This window comes from Triticum aestivum, chromosome 7D (genome assembly GCF_018294505.1).
Source record: "Triticum aestivum cultivar Chinese Spring chromosome 7D, IWGSC CS RefSeq v2.1, whole genome shotgun sequence".
Lineage (NCBI taxonomy): Eukaryota > Viridiplantae > Streptophyta > Magnoliopsida > Poales > Poaceae > Triticum > Triticum aestivum.
The window spans coordinates 34,444,841-34,468,249 of record NC_057814.1 but is presented as its reverse complement, the minus strand read 5'-3'; the positions used below and the strand labels follow the sequence as shown (position 1 = coordinate 34,468,249).

General features: G+C 43.5%; 1 protein-coding gene and 2 long non-coding RNA genes across 24 annotated transcripts; 2 read left to right on the top strand and 1 right to left on the bottom strand.

Moving 5' to 3' along the window:
* Positions 1-59: 59 nt before the first annotated feature.
* On the top strand, positions 60-11,634 carry LOC123164479 (uncharacterized). 20 transcript variants are annotated; one of them, XR_006482465.1, is made up of 11 exons: positions 70-495; positions 1,768-1,865; positions 2,611-2,682; positions 3,015-5,192; positions 5,600-5,672; positions 5,873-6,335; positions 7,811-7,972; positions 9,755-9,822; positions 9,915-10,211; positions 10,395-10,487; positions 11,282-11,634. It is a non-coding gene; the product is annotated as an uncharacterized lncRNA (long non-coding RNA). The 20 variants fall into 20 exon arrangements; XR_006482461.1 differs by having other exon boundaries at positions 60-495; positions 3,015-3,103; positions 5,128-6,335; XR_006482457.1 differs by lacking the exon at positions 5,873-6,335 and having other exon boundaries at positions 3,015-3,103.
* Positions 11,635-13,716: 2,082 nt separating this feature from the next.
* Positions 13,717-21,108, top strand: LOC123168559 (uncharacterized). Of its 3 annotated transcripts, none has more exons than XR_006484400.1 (5): positions 13,717-14,130; positions 14,897-15,063; positions 15,148-15,397; positions 15,558-18,970; positions 20,648-21,108. It is a non-coding gene; the product is annotated as an uncharacterized lncRNA (long non-coding RNA). The 3 variants fall into 3 exon arrangements; XR_006484401.1 differs by having other exon boundaries at positions 14,271-15,063; XR_006484399.1 differs by having other exon boundaries at positions 13,717-15,063.
* An 880-nt stretch (positions 21,109-21,988) lies between these two features.
* On the bottom strand, positions 21,989-23,081 carry LOC123168872 (peptidyl-prolyl cis-trans isomerase CYP18-1). Its single transcript, XM_044586733.1, has 2 exons — positions 22,936-23,081; positions 21,989-22,844 (listed from the first exon to the last, which is right to left on the bottom strand). Exons 1-2 carry the CDS (start codon positions 22,936-22,938, stop codon positions 22,365-22,367), a joined length of 483 nt encoding a protein of 160 aa, XP_044442668.1. The 5' UTR covers positions 22,939-23,081; the 3' UTR covers positions 21,989-22,364.
* Positions 23,082-23,409: the final 328 nt, after the last annotated feature.

Here is a 23,409-nt window from a genome sequence, read left to right as displayed (position 1 = left end):
GCATTTTAGTCATTTCACACGCAGGCATATAAAACGCAGCCCGCCCGTGGAGAAACCCTAGCTGCTGCCTCCGCCCGCACTCGAGCCCGCACTCGCGCCCCCACCCACCCACGCTGCTCTCTTCCCGGATCCCCTCCCACGAACCCTAGCCTCCTGGTGACGCCACCCCTTCCTTCCCCCGTCCCCCTCCCCCCCGCGCGCCGCGAGCCCCTCCCTCCTCTTCGCGTTTCGGGCGGCCATGGACGACTCCATGAGCGGGACCACCGCCGTCGCGGCGCTCGTGGCCGGCGGCGCACTCCACGGGGCTCGGGACGTCCGCGACGGCGCGGGCTGTGGACCGAGAGGCAGGGCTCGGGACGTCCGCGGCGGCGCGTGCGGTGGACCGAGAGGCAGGGCCCGTGATGCATTCCGTTCGAGGGGCTGGTCGGGTTGGCGCGGGATCTGAGCCACCGTCGATGGATTTCTCGCAGCTTGGCTCCTGTTGCTTTGGATCCGGTACGATCCCCATCTCTCTCTCTCTCCAATACTCAACCAGGCACTCACTCGCTCACTCTGTTTGTGCGCGCGCGTGTGCGCAGTTTCACATCCCTGAACCCCCAAGACTTAGTTCTGAAATATTCAGATGCTCATGTACTGTTCCAACTTGCCATCTTTGTTACTCATGGCTTGCTTGACGGACATACAAAAGATGGAAAGAGAACATTGCTTCTTGTAGATAGTCTGTTAAATTTCCATGAATTAACCTTTTCATGTTTAGGTCATATTCAGTGGTGTCATTTTCCTGTTTGTCTGACAATTACCAGTTAGTGTATTGTACAAAGTGTATGCTGTTTGACATTGACACGAAAGGCAGAAAATACAAAAAATGCATAATTTCCAAGACATGATTCTACTAACCGCATTCTCACGTTATCATTCTAATTATTTTTTATTGTTAGTCAATACAAAAGTAGTTTTGGTTGTAGCCATTCTAAAACCATATTTGTTTGCCTCCGCACATAGTTAAACTCGGTCTCATGACACCATTTGTTGTCTTCATATTTAGATAAAAGCATCATAGTTATCAATTTAATTAGTAGCACCACCGCTATGTGATTAGGACAGCATGCCGGCCATCGAGGATGATCTGATCATGCAGTTCTTGTTTGCTGCCACACATACTTAGCAACCTGCCCTATGGACTGTAGTTTCATTTTTTTTGGATTCTTGAGATATGTTATCTGCAGGGAGCATCCTGATTTCTTCAGTTGCAATTGTTTTGTTCATTTCCTTTTTGCCTTCTTGATTGGCTCAAACATGCTCATTGTGAAAGGGCGAGGAGCCGCCGCCATGTTTCTCCCCGAGCTCTGTGGTGGAATGGTCTATTTGTATCAGATTGTGTTTAGTGGATGCGAAGAGCTCAGTTCTGGTAAGCTAGACCCTGAGGCGTGCAGCAGGTATGTGGAGATTAAGGAGCGTGCCCATGTGAGCGGCTTCGATTTTGTTGTGCCAAGATCTCCGGTGGCAGGGATTCACTTCTTTTTTTGGTGATAGTCAGGATTCAGTTTGATGTTTCTGAATTTTAACAATCATGTTTTACAGTACCCTTGACATGAATGAGATGACTGGGCTTAAATGAGAACGATGAGAACCATCCTGTTCTCCGTCGCAATTAGCATGTGTTTAAACTACTACTGCAGCAAATGTTTGTCGTACCTTCAGTTTGTGCCGCAGAATCTGTGTTTCATTGGCACTTTTGTGTGTGTTTGATTTAGTATCTTTACCCAGGTGCTTGCTAGAGGAGAAGATTAATGGTCCAACACGGCTTCATGATTTATGAGCTGGAGGAGAGGGCATTGGATGAACTAATCAGTTCGAAGCTGTAGGTATGCAAAAACTTCAACATGTATGTATAGTAAATTTGTAATAGCTAAACTCTTGCTTCCTTGCCCATAAGAGAAAATACACCAAATTTTTTATCACCTTAACTTGTCGATGGCATACCATCCTGTCACAAACCCTCAATAATGTGTAACTCTTTTTTACCGGCTCTGAGATATTGCATAGTGATGTCTCACAATTAAGATAATTACTGTGAAAAATAACTAGCCTCATGTTATCTCATGTACTTTGGTACAGCCTTCGCATAAGAAGCTGTACACTAGAGGCAAGAACATGATGTGTGTGTGTCTTTGGGGAGGCCAGGGAGGGGGGGGGGGGTAAAACCCCTGGGTATGCATTCTTCACTTGAACAGATTCGATAATTTATCCCAATACTCTCTTTGTATTTTTCTCTTTGAGGAAATCCTATGATAGATATATTTTGTCCGTTGTTTCATGCATTCTTCAGCTTCATGATTAATATTCCGAGAAATTTGAAAACTTTAGTCATTAAATATATGTCCCAAGAAATTTAGAATGGGACCATGGGGTTACTCCTTTTGAGGATTTTCACCTTAGAGAGGAAGAAATTTAACATTTTTGTTTGCAATATCATTTTCCCTGACGGATTACATACATGTTGTTATTTTATTTACAAACATGTCAAGCGTGGTTTTTTTCGTTTTCTGTAAAGATCATTCACATCAATTTTTTTCGTTCCTCCCATCTGGATTTCTGATTTGATTCCAGAGTTTGGAGGTGGATGTTACTAAAGGGAGGAAGTTGATCACAAGTTTTCTTTCAGCAATTGGTGAGTTACAGGTCAGCCCCATCTCACCTCACTAAATCTGCAACTCATGCTTTTTTCTTGCTTGATATTAATTCAGCAATTTTCATTTGACCGGCTGTATGTTGCCGCCGCCGGTAAATTGGATGATTGGTGCAGTTTCACATCCCTGAACCCAAACCCTAAGACTTAGTTCTGAAATATTCAGACCATCTTTACAGAAGTGTGTCAGTGTTGGTTTACTTGTGATACTTGCTCCATTGTTGTGTTTAATCATATTGTCCGATCTTAGCATATGCTATGCTCGCCAAGTTCAACTATCAATATCTAATTTCTCATCTGATTTTGACACCTTGCTCTTCTGCAGTTTTGTTTCACTTTTCAAGGATGAGTATCTTTACTTTGAAAATGAACTGGTCATATTTCTATTGGAAATGAAGTGATGTTGCTTCCCAGGTAAATAACTGAATTCTCTTCTACTTTAGTAGATTCAGTAACTTTTCTTTAGAGTTGTTGTTTAACAGTAGCACTACCCTTGAGTAACTAGATCAATGGCTGCCACTATGTAAATCTTAGTTCCAGTACATATGATAATCATGGTTCTTCTGTCTTGGTCTGATGATTTTACACATGCCAACAAGCATCCATGCGATATGTTCTTTACTTCTGCACCTAACAGCATGTTTTCCCACAAAAAAGTACACGTGTCGCGGCAATCATGCGTTTTATCATCTATACTACTATTAAAAGAGCAAACATAAACCCCTCTAAAGCCACCCAACAAATTATACACGGAGTAATCAAGACCCTCCGATTAAGTCAACTTAAACACATCCTACAGTCTATATTACGCTAATGATGTATCAACCAGATCGACGTCTCAGATGAAAAGTTCTGCCCAGCAGACGCCGTGGTCTGCCAATCCTCTTCGCGCTTCGTGTCCCCCGCCCGCAGCTCGCGGATAGATTCCGCCCGTCTCCATCGTTCCCCACCCCTCCCTCCTGGCCTCCTCTCTCCTCCTCGCCGCCGCTACAGGAGGCCGCCGGGCGAAGCTCGACCTGCGTCGGCGGCGCCGGGTTCGCTCTCCCTCGAGCGGCGTCAGCGACGCGGGATGCGGCAGGCTCGGCCTGCGTCGGCGGCGCCGGTGTCCCTCTCCTCCGTCGAGCGGTGGCGGCGTGAGGCGCATCAGGATCGACCTGCGGCGGCGGCGGCGGCGGCGGGATCACTCTCCTCCGTCGAGTAGCGGCGGCAGTGCGGGACGCAGCGGGCGGCGCATCGCGGTAACCTAGCTCCTTCCCGTACAACCACTCCGTCCCCGTGCTCTATTCTGCCCGACCCGACTAGGATTCTGCCCGTCCCCGTGCTCTATCCGCGCCTCACATCCCCCAGCCTCCTCTCCATGTGGCCCTGCGATGCTGCCGCCTCGCTGTCCCCATCGCTCCCCGTGCCGGTTGCAGCCTCCCCAACCCTCCTCTCCATTCACCAGCTTCGCACGGTCTCCACGGCTGCTACAACAATGTTCATATCCTAGATTGACGCCGCATGGGTAGCAGCTGGACCCGTCATCAACCAGAACCAGGTAATACAAATCCGCCTATGCGTCTTCTATTCTTAATCATTGTTTCTATACAGGTGGAGAGACAGCCCTGCTCGAGTTGATGTTGCTTTATGTGGTTACGAATTACGATCATAGAGTTGTCATCCTCGGTACCTTGGTCATCCTCACATGTCAACCCGCCATCTAAAAGAAGCGACATTGAGAAGAAAATGGGTAGAATGGTGTACCTGCTGATGTGTTCTTTATACTCCTATATGCGACTTGTTGGTTCAGAATCCGTTATGTGATTACTACATTATCACAAAATGTTAGATGTGTTTGTTAACCATGCAAGGTAAGTAAATACCGCGTAAACAGATCCCATGCCTATTCACCCCCGGCTCTACCCAAATCCCCACCTTGAGCTCCTTCCTCATGTGGATAACCCTTGTCGAGTTCTATATAATTGATTGGATAACCCATGTGGATTTCCGTATAACTGCTTTGCTGTAAAATTTGTCCAAATCTAACTAATGCATGACGATAATTTCAATCTCTTGTGTTCCTAGATTTTATTACAAGATTAATTACTGGGTCCTATGAATTTTTTTAGTAAAAGATTTGTGAGTATTTTTCTGCATCGGGTACTATGAATTGATAAATGTTGGAATGTTGACTAGATTGTCTATGCATTGGTTGAAACAAACAGGTTTCTTTTTCTTTCCCATTCTGTTGACGCTAACAACTTGATCTGATTACATTTGCGTTTGCATTACCATTCCTCAAACAAACACATCCCTAAATGCTTTACTTGGTTTGGTCTTTTGGGGTATGCCAGATTTCTTTGTTTCATTAAAGGATATTGGTTATTATGTAAATTTGACCCTTAACAGTTCCTGACGGAAAGTATATATGAACTCCTAAATGTCTTGAAATTTTGCAGCTCATGAAATGGATCTCTGTTATAGTGAAGGAACCAGAGGGAAGGATGCTACTGTCTTAGCAGTGGTGTTGATACTTAAGCACTCCACCTATTCTAATTTTTTTGTACCTTTTCACAAATAACTATCAAACTTATGTATTGTCATGCAACCTAATCTGTGTTCTCCATTGCATCAGCTACAATTTTTTTTGAGAAAGAGACTAAAAGGCGTATAGATGAGTAACAGATATGAAAAATACTTGTATACATCATGTCTTGGATAAGAAACAGTATGAAAACTTCAATGAAAAATTGTTAGTCAATATCAAACAGCCGCAACTATCCTGATTTGACGACGCTTATGCCAATTCAGTTGTTGTAGCAGAGTATTGATCTAATACTCATCTGTATATATCTTTTTAAATCTAATAAGTGAACGGATGGTCATGAAGTGATGTTTAATTATCAAGATGTGAACTTGTTCTTTCGACAGGTGATTATGTGGAGCTTGTGAAGGAAAAAGGCAAACCAACAAGCTTGGGCAATCGTCTATTGGCGACAACCTGGTATAGATGACCTACCTATTGTTAATTTTCCAACTCTCACTTTGTAGGTCTGCAATTGTATCTCCTGTACTAAACAAGAGAGCATTTAAATTTGACGCCTACAAATTTGTGGCTTGCTGCATAGGGGTTTTCCATATCTACATTCTAATATTCTCCATATTTTTTTATTAACGTTCATATCAAATGTTTGTGGTATGTAGGTTCAATAGTTGACAAAATTGAATCTCTCTTACCAGCTATGACTTCATGGTCAATATATATACATGTGCAACATCCAAAAAGAGAGATGTCATCAAACTTCTCATTAACTTTTTCCGGTTCTACTTTCTCCTTTACTGTTGAAAGCATATGGAGTGCTATCAATCAATATGAACAACTTCCTGCCGCCTCTCTTCTGTTGGATTGCTTTTTTTTCTGAAAATATTTGGTAACTCAATATTTTTCTCTTAATTCATGAGATTATATAGTGCCAAGATTTTACTGGTTTCATCTTGCGTGTTTGTGCCATCATGAGTTTGTTCTTTCTGCGGGAAATGGCTATATGACTTCAGATCTTGATAATTAATTTCGGAACTTCGAAAATTCTGGAGATGAAGAATGTGTCAGTAACCTAAAACACATATTGAAGTATCATTCACCGAGTAGTGCTCAGATGGTAACTTGGTGAGTTATACTGCATATCAGTGCAATCACATTTCTGTACTTTCCCTCCAATATGGAGGTACGTACAAGGCTGTAAATATTAGTAGCACATCTTCTCACATAAGTTACCAAAGTCATGTCCTTCTATTTTTACCCTTCTCATGCTCATAGAGCTTGGAAAAGGGTTGCTAGCTTTGGTAGCTTGATTTTGGTCCGGGGGTACAGATTTACCGTGGGAACGAGGAACAACAATGCTACGTAAATTAGAAAACATGTATTCTTCTATGAACTATATAATAATTCTGAGCCTGTATGCATATCAGTTTTGAGATTCCAGTTTCTACTATTGTGGATGCTACCAGTTACAATTGACAAGAATTTATTATACCTTTTTAGGATGTAAATTCGAAACCCGTAATTTGCATTCCTGATCTTTTTAATTATTCTTGTTGTGATGAACATTTTAAGTGTGTCAGTGTTGATATGTGCCATAAAACTCGCAGGTTTCTTTTAAGCTCTTTCATTAATGATGTTTGCTCCTCCTTTGTACTTCTAATTATTATGGCAGGAAGTCTCACTACTACACAATTCATGCCTCTGCCAAATATTCTAATCATTTGTATTTTTGAAGTTGTAGATGATTAGATTTTCAGCTAATTTTCTGTTGTAGCATACACATTGTGGCAAGCTAACACTGAAAAAGTAGAAATTGGACGCCTCAAGTTCCTGAAGTTTTCATGGCAAAAAAGAGAAAATACTAGACTTAATGAGGGCGGACAATGGAATTCTTGATTTTTATGCGTGCCATTCAAAAGATGTGACATATTTGTAAGCCTTGGAGCTTGTACATTGGCATGAGACCACATTCAAGACCAGAGTTAGTTTTTTTAGGGAACGATCAGAGAGTTAGTGAGGATGAGGGAACCTGCTTTTGTTAGAGTTGTTCATGGATGATGGGAGATGCGGTTTTGGGCCTCCCATATGTTTGTTTGCGCCTGAATATGAGTGTACTTCCTTCAAGACGTAATACAAAAATACTTGTTTTTGCAATGTAATGTGGATATACATGATTCTATTGGGGTGTGCATACTTAAGGATATCATGAATGGAATATTGTACTTTTTTGCGATGAAATGAAACATTGTACTTGTATAATCAATTTTGTCCACATGAATATAATTTTATCTGATGCTTCAGATGATTACAGCTCATTCAGGCTATTAGATTTTTGGATGCCTAATCATTTGTTACAATAATTAGATGTTTTCTATGCATTGCAATATGCAACTAGGAAGGTTTGTAAATCTTACCAAAGTATTTTCTAGAAATTTACATGTGATGTTTTTTGTTGGCTCATATGAATGTATTTTTTTCCTATTGTGCTATCGTGCGTTGCACGTGCACACTTACTAGTTTTAATAGGCAGTCAAGTTCATCCTTCAAATGATACAGAAGGCAGTCAAGTTCCATCCTCTAATTTCTTGTGTTCTTTGTAGGACCAATTAGGATGTATACCTGAAGGAGTGAATCTACTGGTTCAGCTGGAAATTGATCTCTATTTGGTTTCTGTTTTTGCGTTTGGTTTTGCCGGCTGCTCGTCCTTCGTATGCTCATCCATCTTGGCTGCTCTGCTTGCCTGCTTCTCCTCTCTAACTCAGGTAAATGGACCGTTCTTTAATTTATATGGGGTGTTGGAAATATGCCCTAGAGGCAATAATAAAATGGTTATTATTATATTTTCTTGTTCATGATAATTGTCTATTGTTCATGCTATAATTGTGTTATCTGAAAATCGTAATACATGTGTGAATACATAGACCACAACATGTCCCTGGTGAGCCTCTAGTTGACTAGCTCGTTGATAAACAGATAGTCATGGTTTACTGACTATGGACATTGGATGTCATTAATAACGGGATCACATCATTAGGAGAATGATGTGATGGACAAGACCCAATCCTAAGCATAGCACAAAGATCGTGTAGTTCGTTTGCTAGAGCTTTTCCAATGTCAAGTATCTTTGCCTTAGACCATGAGATCGTGTAACTCCCGGATGCCGTAGGAGTGCTTTGGATGTACCAAACGTCACAACGTAACTGGGTGACTATAAAGGTACACTATAGGTATCTCTGAAAGTGTCTGTTGGGTTGACACGGATCGAGACTGGGATTTATCACTCCGTATGACGGAGAGGTATATCTGGGCCCACTCGGTAATGCATCATCATAATGAGCTCAATGTGACCAAGTGGTTGGTCACGGGATCATGCGTTACGGTACGAGTAAAGTGACTTGCCGGTAACGAGATTGAACGAGGTATTGGGATACCGATGATCGAGTCTTGGGCAAGTAACGTACCGATTGACAAAGGGAATTTATACGGGATTGATTGAATCCTCGACATCGTGGTTCATCCGATGAGATCATCGTGGAACATGTGGGAGCCAACATGGGTATCTAGATCCCGCTGTTGGTTATTGACCGGAGAGTCATCTCGGTCATGTCTGCGTGTCTCCCGAATTCGTAGGGTCTACACACTTAAGGTTCGGTGACGCTAGGGTTGTACAGATATTAGTATGCGGAAACCTGAAAGTTGTTCGGAGTCCCGGATGAGATCCCGGACGTCACGAGGAGTTCCGGAATGGTCCGGAGGTGAAGAATTATATATAGGAAGTCCAGTTTCGGCCACCGGGAAAGTTTCGAGGGTTATCAGTATTGTACCGGGACCACCGGAAGGGTCCCGGGGGTCCACCGGGTGGGGCCACCTATCTCGGAGGGCCCCATGGGCTGAAGTGGGAGGGGAACCAGCCCCTGGTGGGCTGGTGCGCCCCCCATGGGCCTCCCCCTGCGCCTAGGGTTGGAAACCCTGGGGGTGGGGGGCGCCCCACCTGACTTGGGGGGAAGTTTCCCCCCTTGGCCGCTGCCCCCCATGTAGATGGGATCCCAGGGCCGGCGCCCCCCCAAGGGGCCTATATAAAGGGGGGAGGGAGGGCAGCCGCACCCTAGCCCCTGGCGCCTCCCTCTCCCTCCCGTGACACCTCTCCCTCCCGCTACTTCCACCACCACGCCGTCGTGCTGCTGGATCTCCATCAACCTCTCTTTCCCCTTGTTGGATCAAGAAGGAGGAGACGTCGCTGCTCCGTACGTGTGTTGAACGCGGAGGTGCCGTCCGTTCGGCGCTCGGTCATCGGTGATTTGGATCACGACGAGTACGACTCCATCAACCCCGTTCACTTGAACGCTTCCGCTCGCGATCTACAAGGGTATGTAGATGCACTCCTTCCCTCTCATTGCTAGTAAACTCCATAGATGGATCTTGGTGATGCGTATAAAATTTTAAAATTCTGCAACGATCCCCAACATGGGGAACGACTCTTCTTTTACCTGTCTATTCCATAGCATGCCGGTGCACTGACCACTTCATGTCCATTTATTTATTAGGTTCTGCGATCTCTTGTGTTGCTGCGTCCCGATCTTCTGCTTTGTTTCATCTCTGTTCTGTCATCGAGGTTAGCTTGCTTTCTGTCTAGCTAAAATGCATATTTCCTTTCCTATATGTGTTGTCATGGTGTTTAAATTACTGATCATTTTAATTTTCTAGATCTGGCACGCCATCGTGTATTGTTCGGCCTCGTCCCACTTATATGTCATGCTTGTGTGTGAACAGAATGCGTCCGCTTATTTCAGTCGTTATACATGTTTTGGAGGTCGTGGTGGCGGCGTAGTGCGGTGTGCTTTATGACGCTTTCGTACCTGTATGAGGTTGCAGAGGACGTGTCTGTACTTGCTGGGGTAGAATTCAAATTGTGAGGGATGGTTGTGCTTAGATTTGGTCGCTGCTGGTCGGTTCTTGAGTTCAGCGCATGAAAACCTGCAACTGCTATCAAGCGAACCACAGGTAACTAAACTTCTGATTTGGTGATGTAGACATAGATCTAGCTGATCCCAATTGCTGGAGTATTTTAGTTCTATTGATTTGTAGCATCTATATTATTAGATATACACTTATGGATGTGCTTCTTTAGTGTGCCTTCTCTCATCTCACAGTAAATTGTTTTGTTGTTCCAAATAATTGCTGCAGGAGGGAGCAGCAGGCATAGAAGAAATCCCAAGCCAATTTTGCTCAGCTGTAGCATCTTCCACGGACAATAAGTCTGCACAGCAGCCTGGTGAGGTTTGTTCTTGCATTTAGAAACATAAGTCCTTCAGTTGCTCTCTACTCGCTGGTAAAAAAGCATAGTGAATTCCCTTTATAAATACCCAGCTGAAGAATACCTTAGTTAAATCAATCAATAGTGAGTTGTATTACTAGAGACTAGAGACGTAAGCAAACGCCTTAGGTGTGACACTCTACGTGGTTACCTTCTTAGTCCCAGCTATTGACATCATACTGAGATCACACTCTGCCAAGCGGAATGTTTGTTTCTATGTACTTCTGGATGCTAATGTACCGTTCTTGATTTTCATGGGGATATTCTTTCATTATTTGGTTACCTGTCAATGCTCGGTCCTATTTCCCACCTTGTGCTTTGACTTCTTGCATTTTTTCCGTCTAAGTTATTAGGCTACTGCTGCCTGGTTTGCGCATGATGAACCACTGATTATGATGCACTCCTGGCTGGTCTGCTTTTTTTATGCTTTTTTAGTGACAACATTCAGACTTAATGTTTATTACTTCATTTCAGAGTTTTAAATTAAGACATCGTGGTCAATTTATATGGTTTTCTGAAGTTTCACCTTCCCTTTGTCATATTAGTTTGATGAAATCAATGGGAAGCCGTCATTACTTTGATGTACTGGCTTACAGTCTTATTATGTGCTCCCTCTTCAAACTAATACAAGACCTTTTAGATCACTACTTACCTTTTAAAAGGTCTTAAATCTTAGCGCATATTTAACTACTTTATTTGCTGTACTATTGTGGATGTACCGCAGAATAAAGCAGTCCTCCATTTTTCTTCTCTGCAGGCTGATGTTCTTGCTTAATATAAGCCAACAATGGAGAAACGGACCAAGCTATCTTTCATGATCGGTTACACACCAAGCCTATGTTTTTGTTGCTTCTACATGTTGCTATGATGGTCATTCAGCCCATTTTCTTGAACCTGCACTACAACGAGAGATCTGGGCTGCTTCTTTGTGGCTTCCAAACTTGAAATGTTTGTTTGGAAGTTAGTTTAGATTTTTGTTGTGGATTCACAACTTCTCACATGTACCATCCTCTTAGACCTTTAGATTTCCAAAGAAACTAAATGAAGATATGGTGGTATGGTCTCAATAGTAGAACTTAAAGCCTTCCATGCTTTATATTTTCTCTAAAATTTGCTCTCGAAGAATCATGTATCTATGTTAGATCTGGTGAGAAAAGGCAGCTTCCAAGCAGAGGATGTGGGAGTGTTGGCCACATTTGATTTTCGACTTGGATGTCTAAATATTCTCACAATACTTGGCTCCCTCTCGGCCTTTGCGCCATTGGCGCAACGAGTCATCTAGTATATGCAAATCATCAACAAAACAATGGTACAACAAACAAACTGACAATGAGTAAATAAATGAGCAAACTTGTTCACTGGAATGCCTGCGTACACTCTACTACTACCTCTAAGTCTGCATAAATCAGTGTATATTCAGTATAATTTTGCCTTTCTGGTTATCTTATGTGCGCTGCCATTTTCTTGTTATTACGCTTGCTCATTCCTTGCTGTTTTATTTTCTGTTCTTACCTTTGGCATTGCTTGTACAGTGCTGGTATGTTTGCACTTGTATAGCTTTGTCAAAATGTAGATCCTGTCAAAACATGATGTGTGTTTCATGCCTCAACAGTATAACTGATGAGCATGCATTACCTTTCATTGATGCCAAACTGATGCTTCAATTTCAAATTTGCTAGTTCAGTAGGTGAAAGACAGAGATAAGAAAGCGGTAAGCGGTGATTCTTTCTGAGCTAGAAGATGACATGTTGGCAGTCTATGAAGTCATGTTCAAGTCTCTTTAAGCCTGCCAGATGTAATGAAAAAAGAAATGGTTCCTGGAGTCAAGCTATATCACCTTACTTAGATGCAAAATTTCAGTTTTTGTTGTCAAGCTATAAACTGTAGCTTTGAACCTTTGTTTTGCTTGTGTCGGACTACATTTTGTGCTTTATGGAGATGGACATGTCAGTTGTAATTGAATTTAAATATGTGGATTAGTTCTTTATGGAGCTGCTTATATGAAATATGGCGTGCCACAACTTGTTTCATTTTGACATGAATGTTAAATATTTCAAAAGATGATGTTTGTGTATTATGAAGTTCATTTTTAAGCTAGACCATGTGTGGGTTTATCAATTCTTGCCAAATGGCAGCCATACATGATATGGTAGTCATTTCAATCTAGAAATCTTTGTGGCAGCCAAACATTATTTTTGCAACTGGATTTCCATTCCAACCAAATGAAATCCCCATGGAGGTTTCATTTCATTTCATTTCCACCAAATGAAATGAAATGGGGTGTGCCAAACAACCTATAAATAATTTGGTACTTTAAAAAACTTTTGAAAATAAAAAAAGAGAATTTTTAAATAAAATGTTCAATAAATTATAAAATATTTGTGGATTTAAAAAATGTTCGTATTTTTAACAATGTTCGCATATTCAAAAAATATTCGCAACTAAAACAAATGTTTGTGAAATAAAAAAATGGTCATGATTTTTTTAAACCGTGTATTAAAAAATGTTAAGGAAATTCGCCAAAATGTTATCGGTGATGCAGCAAAATGTTGTCATGGCCTTTGTTAATTATGATTTTTTTTCTCCTGATGTAAGCATGGGCTCTTTTGCTACTTTTTTAATAATAAAGCACTGATTGGTTCTGCCCGCTCACCGTTGCGGCATTTTTACAGGAAGACGCCTGATTATAGGCTAGCTCAACAAGAACGGGATGATCAACCGGCTGTGTGGTTGGACCCCCACCCCCACCCCCCTCCCCCTAATTTTATTTCGATTTTACTTGCGGATGATGTAAGCATTGGATAAAGCTGGCCGGCCGTAAGGCCTTCCCTAAAAGAAAAGGCCTGAAGATGCACGGGTGAGCACAACACGCCTCGTTGCGGGAACCGGATTCTCTAACATTGTGAAGGAAAGTAAGAGAAGCTACAATATCCTAACTTTTCTTCTTTCTATCCATATGATTACGGCTAAAACGACTTAAATTAATTTGCAAATTGATAATCTGCTGTGTACATTTATAGTAATTACATACAAATAAATGGATGATGAAATAAAATTAATTTTAATTATTTATATCGGCAGTAAATATCAACTTTAAACAACCAACTAACAGTCCTTAACTTTCTTTCTTCATTTTACATTAGGCAAACACCGTAGCACCGTGACTTTGCTTCACAATGTTAGAGGATCCGGTTCCCTCCTTGCGAGCAGAAGGAGCCTGCGACGCACGGGCGAACAGATTTTTTTTTTTTTTGCAAACAAAAAAAACACGAGGGCCCTCCTCAATGCGTACAGCGGCGGCGCCGCCGCCGCCCCGGCTTGCGGCCGCCCTGTTCTTGTTTCCCTTCCCATCCGCCCCAATCTTCCCAAGCCTCCTCGACCTCCGACCTCCTGCTGTCGTCCGTCTCTGACTTGGATCCAAGTCGGAGTCCGTGCGACGTTGCCGTTCTGTCCGCATCTTACTCCACCCCTTGGCGATGAGCGTCGGAGCCAAGGAGCGGATTCAGGGATGTCGCGGTCGTGCGAGAGTGGGGGCGGGCAGACAGGGGATGGGGACTTGGGGAGCAAGAGCATGGGAAAGGAGGCTATAGGAGCAGGGTTATGGAGGTGAGTGTCCCATCCATGACAAGCATAGAGGTCTCGTGAATTCATGGTTGTTTGCCATAGAAGCTACAGCTACCTATCTCATTCTAGTTTCAGAATCCCGTGTTATTATCATCTGAGCTGCACTTTTATTGCTTTCATAGTTGATTGTTCATCCGTGGTGAACATTGTTGATGGCAAGTCAATTGCGGAGGACATAAGGATGTAGATTGTTGAACAAGCTCGTCAAATGAAAAAAAGCAGTTGGACACGTTCCTGGGCTAGCTGTTGCGCTGATAGGCAATAGAAGGGACTTTCAATCCTTTGGGCGATTTAATTAAATTGTAGACTTGTGAGGAAATTGGGATGAATTCTTTGTTGTCAGAGTTGCCTGGGAACTGCGTCGAAGATGTGGGGTGATGGATTTGGTGTTAACATTCAATGAAGATCCATCTCTTCATGGCCTGCTTGTTCAGCTAACACTACCACAAGCAATGTGTTTTACTTTCTGGATGCAGCCCTAGAAAAGAATTATGTTTGGTTTAGTTCATAGACTGATGTCATAAAGTCCTTTTTAGTCTACATACTAGACAACTGTTTTGATATAACTGAATAATAGGGAGTATATTAGTTCTGATGGTAATAGACGACCAACTTCAGTTGTATTTGATTTGAGTTTTTGTTATCAGTACATGTTGTTGGTCAAGATTCAACATTGTTTATGTCCATGTTTTGCTGGTATAATGCCTCATCAAGCTTTCTTTTTATATGATGATATTGTGTAAATCAGCATATGGATGAGGAAAATATTCTTAGTGGCAGTGGCCTGGATAAGGATGCTGATGGTTTCCATCCCTTAAACGTTGGTAATCTTGCCCTCAGAAGCTGGAAACCTGTGTTTGTTTCTTGTGCTACAATCTGGATTTATCTCATGGAAAGCACGTCTGGTGAAACAAAGTTATTACACAATCCTACAATGTTTTGGTTTATTTTTCAGATAGTCCTTTTTGACTGATTAATCATGTGTGACGTTTCATGCAGTGATCTGTCCTAGTCAGGAAGACAATGCTGAGGTAGTACAGGTTACATCTATGTTCAGAGATGAGGCTAAGATAAAAGATGCTCACAGTTAGTTCATAGTTTGAGTTCATGAGGAAGCCATGGGGGTGGCGGGTGTTTGGTATGAGGTGGTGTATGTGCTGCACCTGATGGCCGTGGCACGCTTCCTGCATGCCAATTTACTGCTTCTTCCGAGGTCATATAGTGATGCTATGGCACAGAGAATCTGAAGGTTAGTAATTCTCTTCTATTCTTCTCGATTAAGAACAGTGTTATTTTTCATGATTTAGTGACTGCTAAGTGCTAATAAATTAATTCAATCATATTTGGGCCATCTGTTATAGAGCTAAACAAACCATCTGAAAGTGGGATGCATTGCATTTTCTTGACAGAATTTACAGTAGCACCAAGCAGGGTTGCGTCCATCATCCTCATCATGTCTGGTCTATGCCGCCGGAGCACCAAGTCGCTGGCCTATTCTAACAAGCCACTCCAGGCCCTCGAGGCAGCCCTTCTCGCCGGGGAAGGAGACCCTGATCTGTAGGAGCGCCGGGCATGGCCCCATAATTAACAACAAGACTCTCCTCTGTCCGTCTGCATAACTCCCATGAAGAAAAATCTCTAAACTCCAGTCACCACCTTTATGTCGATCTAAGTGGTGGAGAGTTTGCTATGGTGGCAAATCAGGCAACCGTAGATGGAGTCATTCCATGTTACTGCATTGAGTTAGCATATGTGGCATGGATGATAGATCAAACCCAAGTGATTTTGATTTTCATGTTGGCTACCTTCTCACAGGCATGAACAACCGTGTGTGAATTTGGTTATTTAGAACAAAATCTGATAGTTGGCCAAATGAAAGTGGTGTTTTCTTGAACTGAATGACACACATTTTGCCTAAACATAATTCTGTTGCCTATCACGACCTCAAAGTGCTCCTGAAGCAAGCTGCTGTGTGTTGTGTGTACAAGCTGTACACTGAATTGTCCATGCGGAAAGACACAGCAGCAGATCATACAATCTACGCCATGGAGCCGCTGGTGGAGCTCGACGTGGACGAGCGCCAGAAGGAGCTGTGCATGATGCCCAAACGTGGCGCCAAGGCCTTCCCCGTCCGCACCCGAGGTAGGCAACGACTTGCGTCACTACCAAGTTGCTACAAGCATACAAGGCCTTCCGTGTTCAAGCTGAAAAGGCAAGAAGATTTCATTATTAACATGGATAAAAAAGGTGGATCGTCTTCTTCAGTAGAAGTACACAATGGTTGGCTGAAGCTTTGGAGTGCTAAAGTTCCAGGAAAGGTAAAAATACATCTTTGGTGTATTTTTTTTCAGAGTATTTATGTTGGAGATGAGCTTAAGAGAAGAAAGTTAAAGATATGGTAAGTTGTCCTTGCTGCTTCATGGGGGAAGCATTTATCACTGCTTTTGGGGTTGTTTTTATGTCAGAGGCCTGGAGAAGCTGTAAGTAATTTGTGATTTCTCATGCCCACTTTTCTCTAAAAGGGTAGGTTGGCTGGTCATCTAAAATCGTGGATCGGAAATGTTCTTCATCAAAGCCCATCCCAATTGCCAACAATTCTGTTTGCACACTCAGGTTTCTGCTTTTCTGTGGTGATTTACTAAACATACTTTGGCTTATGATCCCCCTTGACGTACACTTGTGCCCTCCACTACACATTATTTTCAGTTTGCCAAATACTGTAGTAGGTAAGGAACTACACAAAGTGGATTGTTGAGTTTGCCAAGCATAATGGCACACCTAATTTTGGCAAATCACCTGAAGAGTATATCAAGCAAAGATGCTTTGAGATTTTCGCATGACTATATGAGGTTACCATAAACTCATGTATTGCCACAATAGCTTCTTTTAATGCACTAGGGAGTTGTCTTTTTTATATCAGGTAAATAGTTCCTTCCTCACCCGTTTTTCAGACCGAGATCATGTGCTGCTGCTGTGTGGTGTTCTATGCTCTGTTGTGTTCCTTTTTGCTTTTTCTTGGGCTTCTTCTCATTCTTTGGCACCTACGCTCTGCTTGGGGAAACTTTATACATGGCAATACATAGATTGGGATTCAGATTTGGAGCAATTTTGTTCATTTTGCTTTGTACTGATGTTGCCATTATTGTACAAAGGGAAGAGACAATTAGAGAGATGGGTAGAAGTTACTAGCTACTGTATTTGTGTTGTGATTGTTTGTTGTCAAAGCTTATTGTTTATTGGTTGTTGTTGCAGATTGTTGTGATGGAAAGTCAATTTTGATTATTTCAAAGCAATGTTCGATTGAATAATTTGAACTAGACTGGACTACAACATGTGGATCTCGATGAGTCTGAACATGATTAACATGATCGTGCAATTTTTAGTGACTAAAACAGGTGGATGAGGTATTTTTACTCCCGTTGCAACGCACGGGCATTTGTGCTAGTCTATATCTATATCAATATAAAAAGAAACATGTCTCACCCGTTCAACCATGTTTGTCCAATAGTCTTTGATTGTACCAATCTTTAGCGCTAAATAAGGTTAGCAATTTCTCCTAATTAATAGCATACCTTTATCAGACCCAGCTCAAGCCAATTAATTATATCCTACTCCTGCCCAATATTATCATGTATGTAATTGTCATCTTCCAAATATTGGTGTGCAATATAGCCAATATATTCTCTAATACTGCATATACTTAATTACCAGTGAGGATTGTGAGTATAGCTGGGCATATCTCGGGCCAAGCCAAAAAAAGCCCGGTGCTGAAAACCCATGCCCGAGCCCTGCCCGACCGTCGGGCCTACTAAATCGGACCCGAGCCCAAAATGCCCGACACAGCCCGGTCGACCTGACCCGACTACGGCTAGAGTCTTGTTTTTCACAAGCCCCGCCCGATCTTCTCGTCGGGCTCAATTTTCAGGCCCAAGCCCAGTCCAATGGCACGCTCGGGCTCGGCCCGGCCTGGGATTTTGGGTCGGGCCATCCGGGCCGGGCTGCCCATGGCCAGGTATAATTGGTAGCCTTGCTCTCATTCCCCATCCTCTGCTCGTTGCAAATTGCTGATTTCCATTCTCGTCCTACACCCTAATGGCGCAGCCGGCGATCCCAGATGAACTCCTGGAGGAGATCTTCATCCGCCTCCCCACGGCCGCCGACCTCGCGCGCGCCTCCGCGGCCTGCGTCTCCTTCCGTCGCGTCATCACCGGCCATCCCTTCCTCCGCCGGTTCCGCACCCTCCACCCGCCGCCTCTCCTCGGCATTGTCGGCGGCAGCCTCATCCTCGCCAAGCCGCCTCACCCTTCCGCCGCCGCGGCAGCCACCTTTGCCGACGCCGACATTCTGCTGGGAGGTTTTTCTGGAAGACACGCTGCTCGTGCTCGATGCACAAAGGATGGAGTTCTCCGCTGTTGACCTCCCGCCTCCACTTGGCCCTTGTAAGTGGGACATGGCCATTGTGGAGGCAGCAGATGGAAGGCTTGGGATGCTTACTATCTCTGAGCATCTGATGAAGCTGGTGCGTTCCAATACCATCTCTTTTTTGATGTACAGCACAAGGATGAGAATGGCGCAAACCAGTGGCAATCCAAGTCCGTAATCCCTTTGCCGGTGAATTATTGCTATGTCATCTTGGGTGTATCTGGTGGATACTTGCTCCTAATTGGGTATCCACAACAGAATAGACTGGTACTTGATTATTTTTCACTGAATCTCCAGACATTTCAGATTGAGTGGTTCTGTCAGACTGGTCGCTGCGCCATAACTGGCGGCCTGTATGCCGATCTCCCACCGTCCTTGTCCCCGCCAACTATTTGAAGTGGTAAGCTTGCCCTCCGTCTTTAATTACTTTATTTCCATGCATATGACATTGCAATTGCAATATGATGCAAGTGTTAGTTATATGGTAGTGTGTACATTAGCATTCTCTACTTTGGCAAATGGTCCTGTATTAACACTGATGTGGCCAAGTTACTTTTCACCCTTTATAATACACATTCTTATTGGTTGTCAGTGTTTAGGTGCTATTCTAATGGTCAGTACATCTGTGCAATTCCAAATCTGTGAATTTCAGGATGAGCAAGAAGTGTTTGTTTCTCATCTTGTGAATATGGCTGTCCTCATTTTCAGTGTCATGCAGAAATACTACTGAAATAGTAATCAGCATCACAGTATGCGCGAGTTAGGCTGGATTTGACATGCATTGGTTACTTTCCCTTGCACATTTAAAACTATATATTTTCTCCATTTTTAGCTACTTATTGAACCATTTGCTTCTGCTAGTTACTTCTCCTCAGCATGCCGTGTTCTTCTCATTGACCATTGATTGCTTTAGTTAGTTAGTTTGTGGTGGGATCCATTCAGCAGATCGCATAAAGCACCAAGTGTTACAGCGTTAGTGGCAGCAAAACACCACTAGTTTTCCAAAAAACTGTCACTTCGCAGCATTTTTTAATTCTGTTGGGATGTGCAGCACGCATCATGTGTAATCAATTCTTGCTTTTGGCTGATGAGAGTCACAGTTCAGCTGAGGGTGCATGAGGCAGCATGTTAAATTTTTGTTCTGTTGGTTGGTCGTGTCACCAAGTTATCATGCCTGGTGCCATTTGAGGTGGAATGGCTATGATTTGTGCGGTAAAATTTACCGTAGTGGCTTATTTAAAAATTTTATTTGTTTTTATCTCACGATGCACTTGCAATTAGAGACTTCGGATCATACTATTGCTCCTGATGTTTGTAAATTAGCCCCCAAAAAATGCTGTTTTGGCATCATCATATTCGCAATGACCCAACAATCATGCTTGAATTTACAACTGTAACTGACTCTGGCTTTCCATGTGGCAAGCACACTAACCAAACCAGAAACATATTTCTAACCTAATAATGTTAAGCTTCTACCTAGTGGCATCTTGTAACAGCTGGGTTGTACTAATAAATCAAACTTATTGAATCTAAATTTTACTTACGATGTCATGCATACCATGCAAATTGATAGGTCGACACTAAATGGTTGCAATGATATATATGAGTTTAGATGCCATGCTAATGTTTATGGTCAGTAATTTTCTGGTCTTGTACTGCAGATGCATGTTTAATTGCGTAGGTAACTTCAGAAACATGTTTGTGTCCTTTTGCAAATAAGAGTTGAATCCGTGAGCATTTCAATCAAATTGGACGCTCTTCAGCAATCAGCATAGTGATTTTTAGTGACACTCCAAAAGTAGCTGTTTGTATCGCATAAAAGTATTCATTAAAAACTTTGTATTATGGTGAATTAAAATCCTCATTCCTATTTACTCCCTCCGTTCCAAAATATAAGTCTTTTTAGAGATTCCACTACGGACGAACGGAGGGAGTAGTATATTTCAGTTGAATACATTTCTGGCTTCGTGTAGAAACAGAGAGGCTTAGAGACACATGCTTTGTATTCCTCAGTTTGTTTCAGTTTACTACTTCTTTTGAGTTGTTTTATCTAAGAACCATTTCCCTCTATTACCAGGGCTTGTCAGAGAATAATGCAGATGGCAAGTGCGATGCCATGTTACGGAGGATAAATGCAAGAGCACTTGACAGCAATTTGCAGCTGATAGACAATGCCTCTTTCAACCATTGAAGAACAAGAGCCATGCAATTGATGTCCGCCGCATCTGCCTTCTTTTCGCTGTCGAAGATTTCGTATCGTTAAATCGTTTCTGCTATTTGTGCAGTGCTTGCTTGGCAAGAGACTAGATTTAGGGATAAGCGAATGGACTGATTGGCTTGCATACCTGTAGTGTCCAGCTTCAGTAGTGGCTTTTGCTTGCTTGAACTGAGTGGCAAGTAAGTTTTGCAGCTTTACTTGTAACCCTGGAATAGTTTGCTTTTGCTGATATATGATTCTAGTACTATGTATTTATGGCATTACCCAAAGTCTACTTGTGCCGATATATTATGATTCATATATCTCTTTCAAAAGCATGCATAGATTAGATGAAGTTGTAAGTAATGTCCTCTCTGCCTCTTTTTTTGCCTTTTTTTGAACGGGAAAAGGTGCCAAATTTCATTCAGCTCAAAAACACAGTACAGCGTGAATTACACATCCCTGTAGGGCTTGAAGAGATAACAGAGAAAGAACAGGGCAATGAGTGTGCCTATGAGCTAAATTGGAACAACCAAAGACGGGTTGAACTGAACTGTTGAGAACCTGGTGAGCAACATTATGGGCAATGCGGCAAAGAAATCTGCCAGTGATTGTCTGATAGCCCAAATGGATTTTATCTGAAGTCACATCCCTAGTTGCCCGCAGCCATCGCCAAAGTAGGATTATCTGTAAAACAATTGGGCTGATCGACCTGAAGAAGTTTCTTATTTAAAGAGACCCTCTATAAGTGACCTGGTGTTTGAATCCAAGCCACACAAATACAAATCCTTGTCAGTTTTTTCACAACCATTATCAACCTGCATGCTTAAAAAGAACGAACTCTATAGCCAGACAAGCAATCGCACCAACATCAGCACATCTTCCTATTAGCTGGCTGGAGATCCAACTGTGCCGGCGAGGGAGCCCCCTTCATCACCACCGCGCGGTTGGATGAGCTGCGGCGAATGCTCATCCCCTCCTGTGAATACTGGCGGGTACAACGGAGTAGATCATGACAGGCCATAGGTCGCAGCAGCTAAATCATCATATCTATGGTGTGCCACACAAACCCTCTGAGAGTTAAATCATGTAAATTTTGGAGCTGATGGCAGCAAATCGTGCTTCAGGTGGCATAAACAATCACAAGCCAGCAAAAGCATTTAACCAAACACTTGAGTATAATCAGTCACGGACACACCAGTACGCAACCAGCAAGGTAGGTAAAATTCAAATTCAGATTCAGGTGACAAGCCCTCTCACAGCTGAATCATACAAATTCTACTTAAGGATGACAGCAATTCTTGTATTCATTCCCTCGCTCAAACATCAAAAGTTGCAAGTGGCAACCAGCAAGACGAATGGCTAACCCAGCAGCACAACATTTAACCAAAAACACTTGCAGTACCATCAGTCACCACACCAGTATGTTCTTGTATAGACTAGCATCATGTTTTTGCAGGCAGGTAGAATTCAGGTAACCAAACGAGCATGATATTACAGAATCAGACAGGTAAAATCGATTCCAATTCCTAGATTAGCTAGCAACAGAGGCATGAGACTGAGGAGCAAACCAGCAGCCGGCCAAGAAGAAGCCTGCCTATCCGGCGAGCGGGTTGGCGTGGACGGTGACGCGGTTGAGCCTGATCTCGGCGAGGGGGCGGTCGGCGGGGCCGGTGGGGGTCTTCTCCATGAGGTCGAGCACGTCGAAGCCGTGGATGACCTTGGCGAAGACGGTGTAGTGGCCGTTGAGGTGGGGCTGCTTGGCGTAGGTGATGAAGAACTGGCTGCCGTTGGTGTTGGGCCCGGAGTTGGCCATGGAGAGGGTGCCCCGGGCGCCGTGCTTGAGCGCCTCCCGGAACTCGTCCGCGAACTTGCCGCCCCAGATGGAGGCGCCGCCCTTGCCGGTCCCCGTCGGGTCGCCGCCCTGCACCATGAACCCCTTGATGTTGCGGTGGAAGACGGTGCCGTCGTAGTAGCCGCTGGCGCAGAGGGCCAGGAAGTTCTCCGCCGTCCGCGGCACCTGGTCGCAGTGCACCTCCACCTTGATGTCCCCCAGGTTCGTGTGCAGCGTCACCGACTGCGGGGCAGAAAAAATCGGCTCGGTCAGGGCCAGGAGGACGAGAGGGGAGGGGGCCGGCTGAGGAGGGATCTGGGGTTTGGTTGCTTACCATGGCGGCGCGGCGGAGCGGAGGGGGCGGCGGCCGGCGGGACGAATCGGCGGCGGAGAGAGGCCTGGAAGCGAGCGGAGTGGGGGAAGGCGGTCTGCGGGTCTGGGTCTCGTGGGTTTGGGCTGCTGGGCCGCCCGCGCTTTATGGGTCCCGGATTTGGATTGCTTTGGCGGTATCAAATTCGACAAGATATTTTTTTTTGAGTTGGAACTGCTGCCTTTTGCATAGTCTTTTATACACTCCAGGCTACCACAGAGTAACGGAACTCTGGAACCAGGTCTTGCAGATTTTATTCAAGAGATCATACGTACCGGTTGACCAGTAAAACTTACCACACACAAAAAAAATGGCTGTATAAGACGAACAAAAGTGACCGAATACAAGTGAGTATCAGAATAAAATTTGTTCCCTCCGTTTAAAAAAAACCGAAGCTCTTGTTTTGTCCTAGCTCAAACTTTATTAATTTTGACAAAG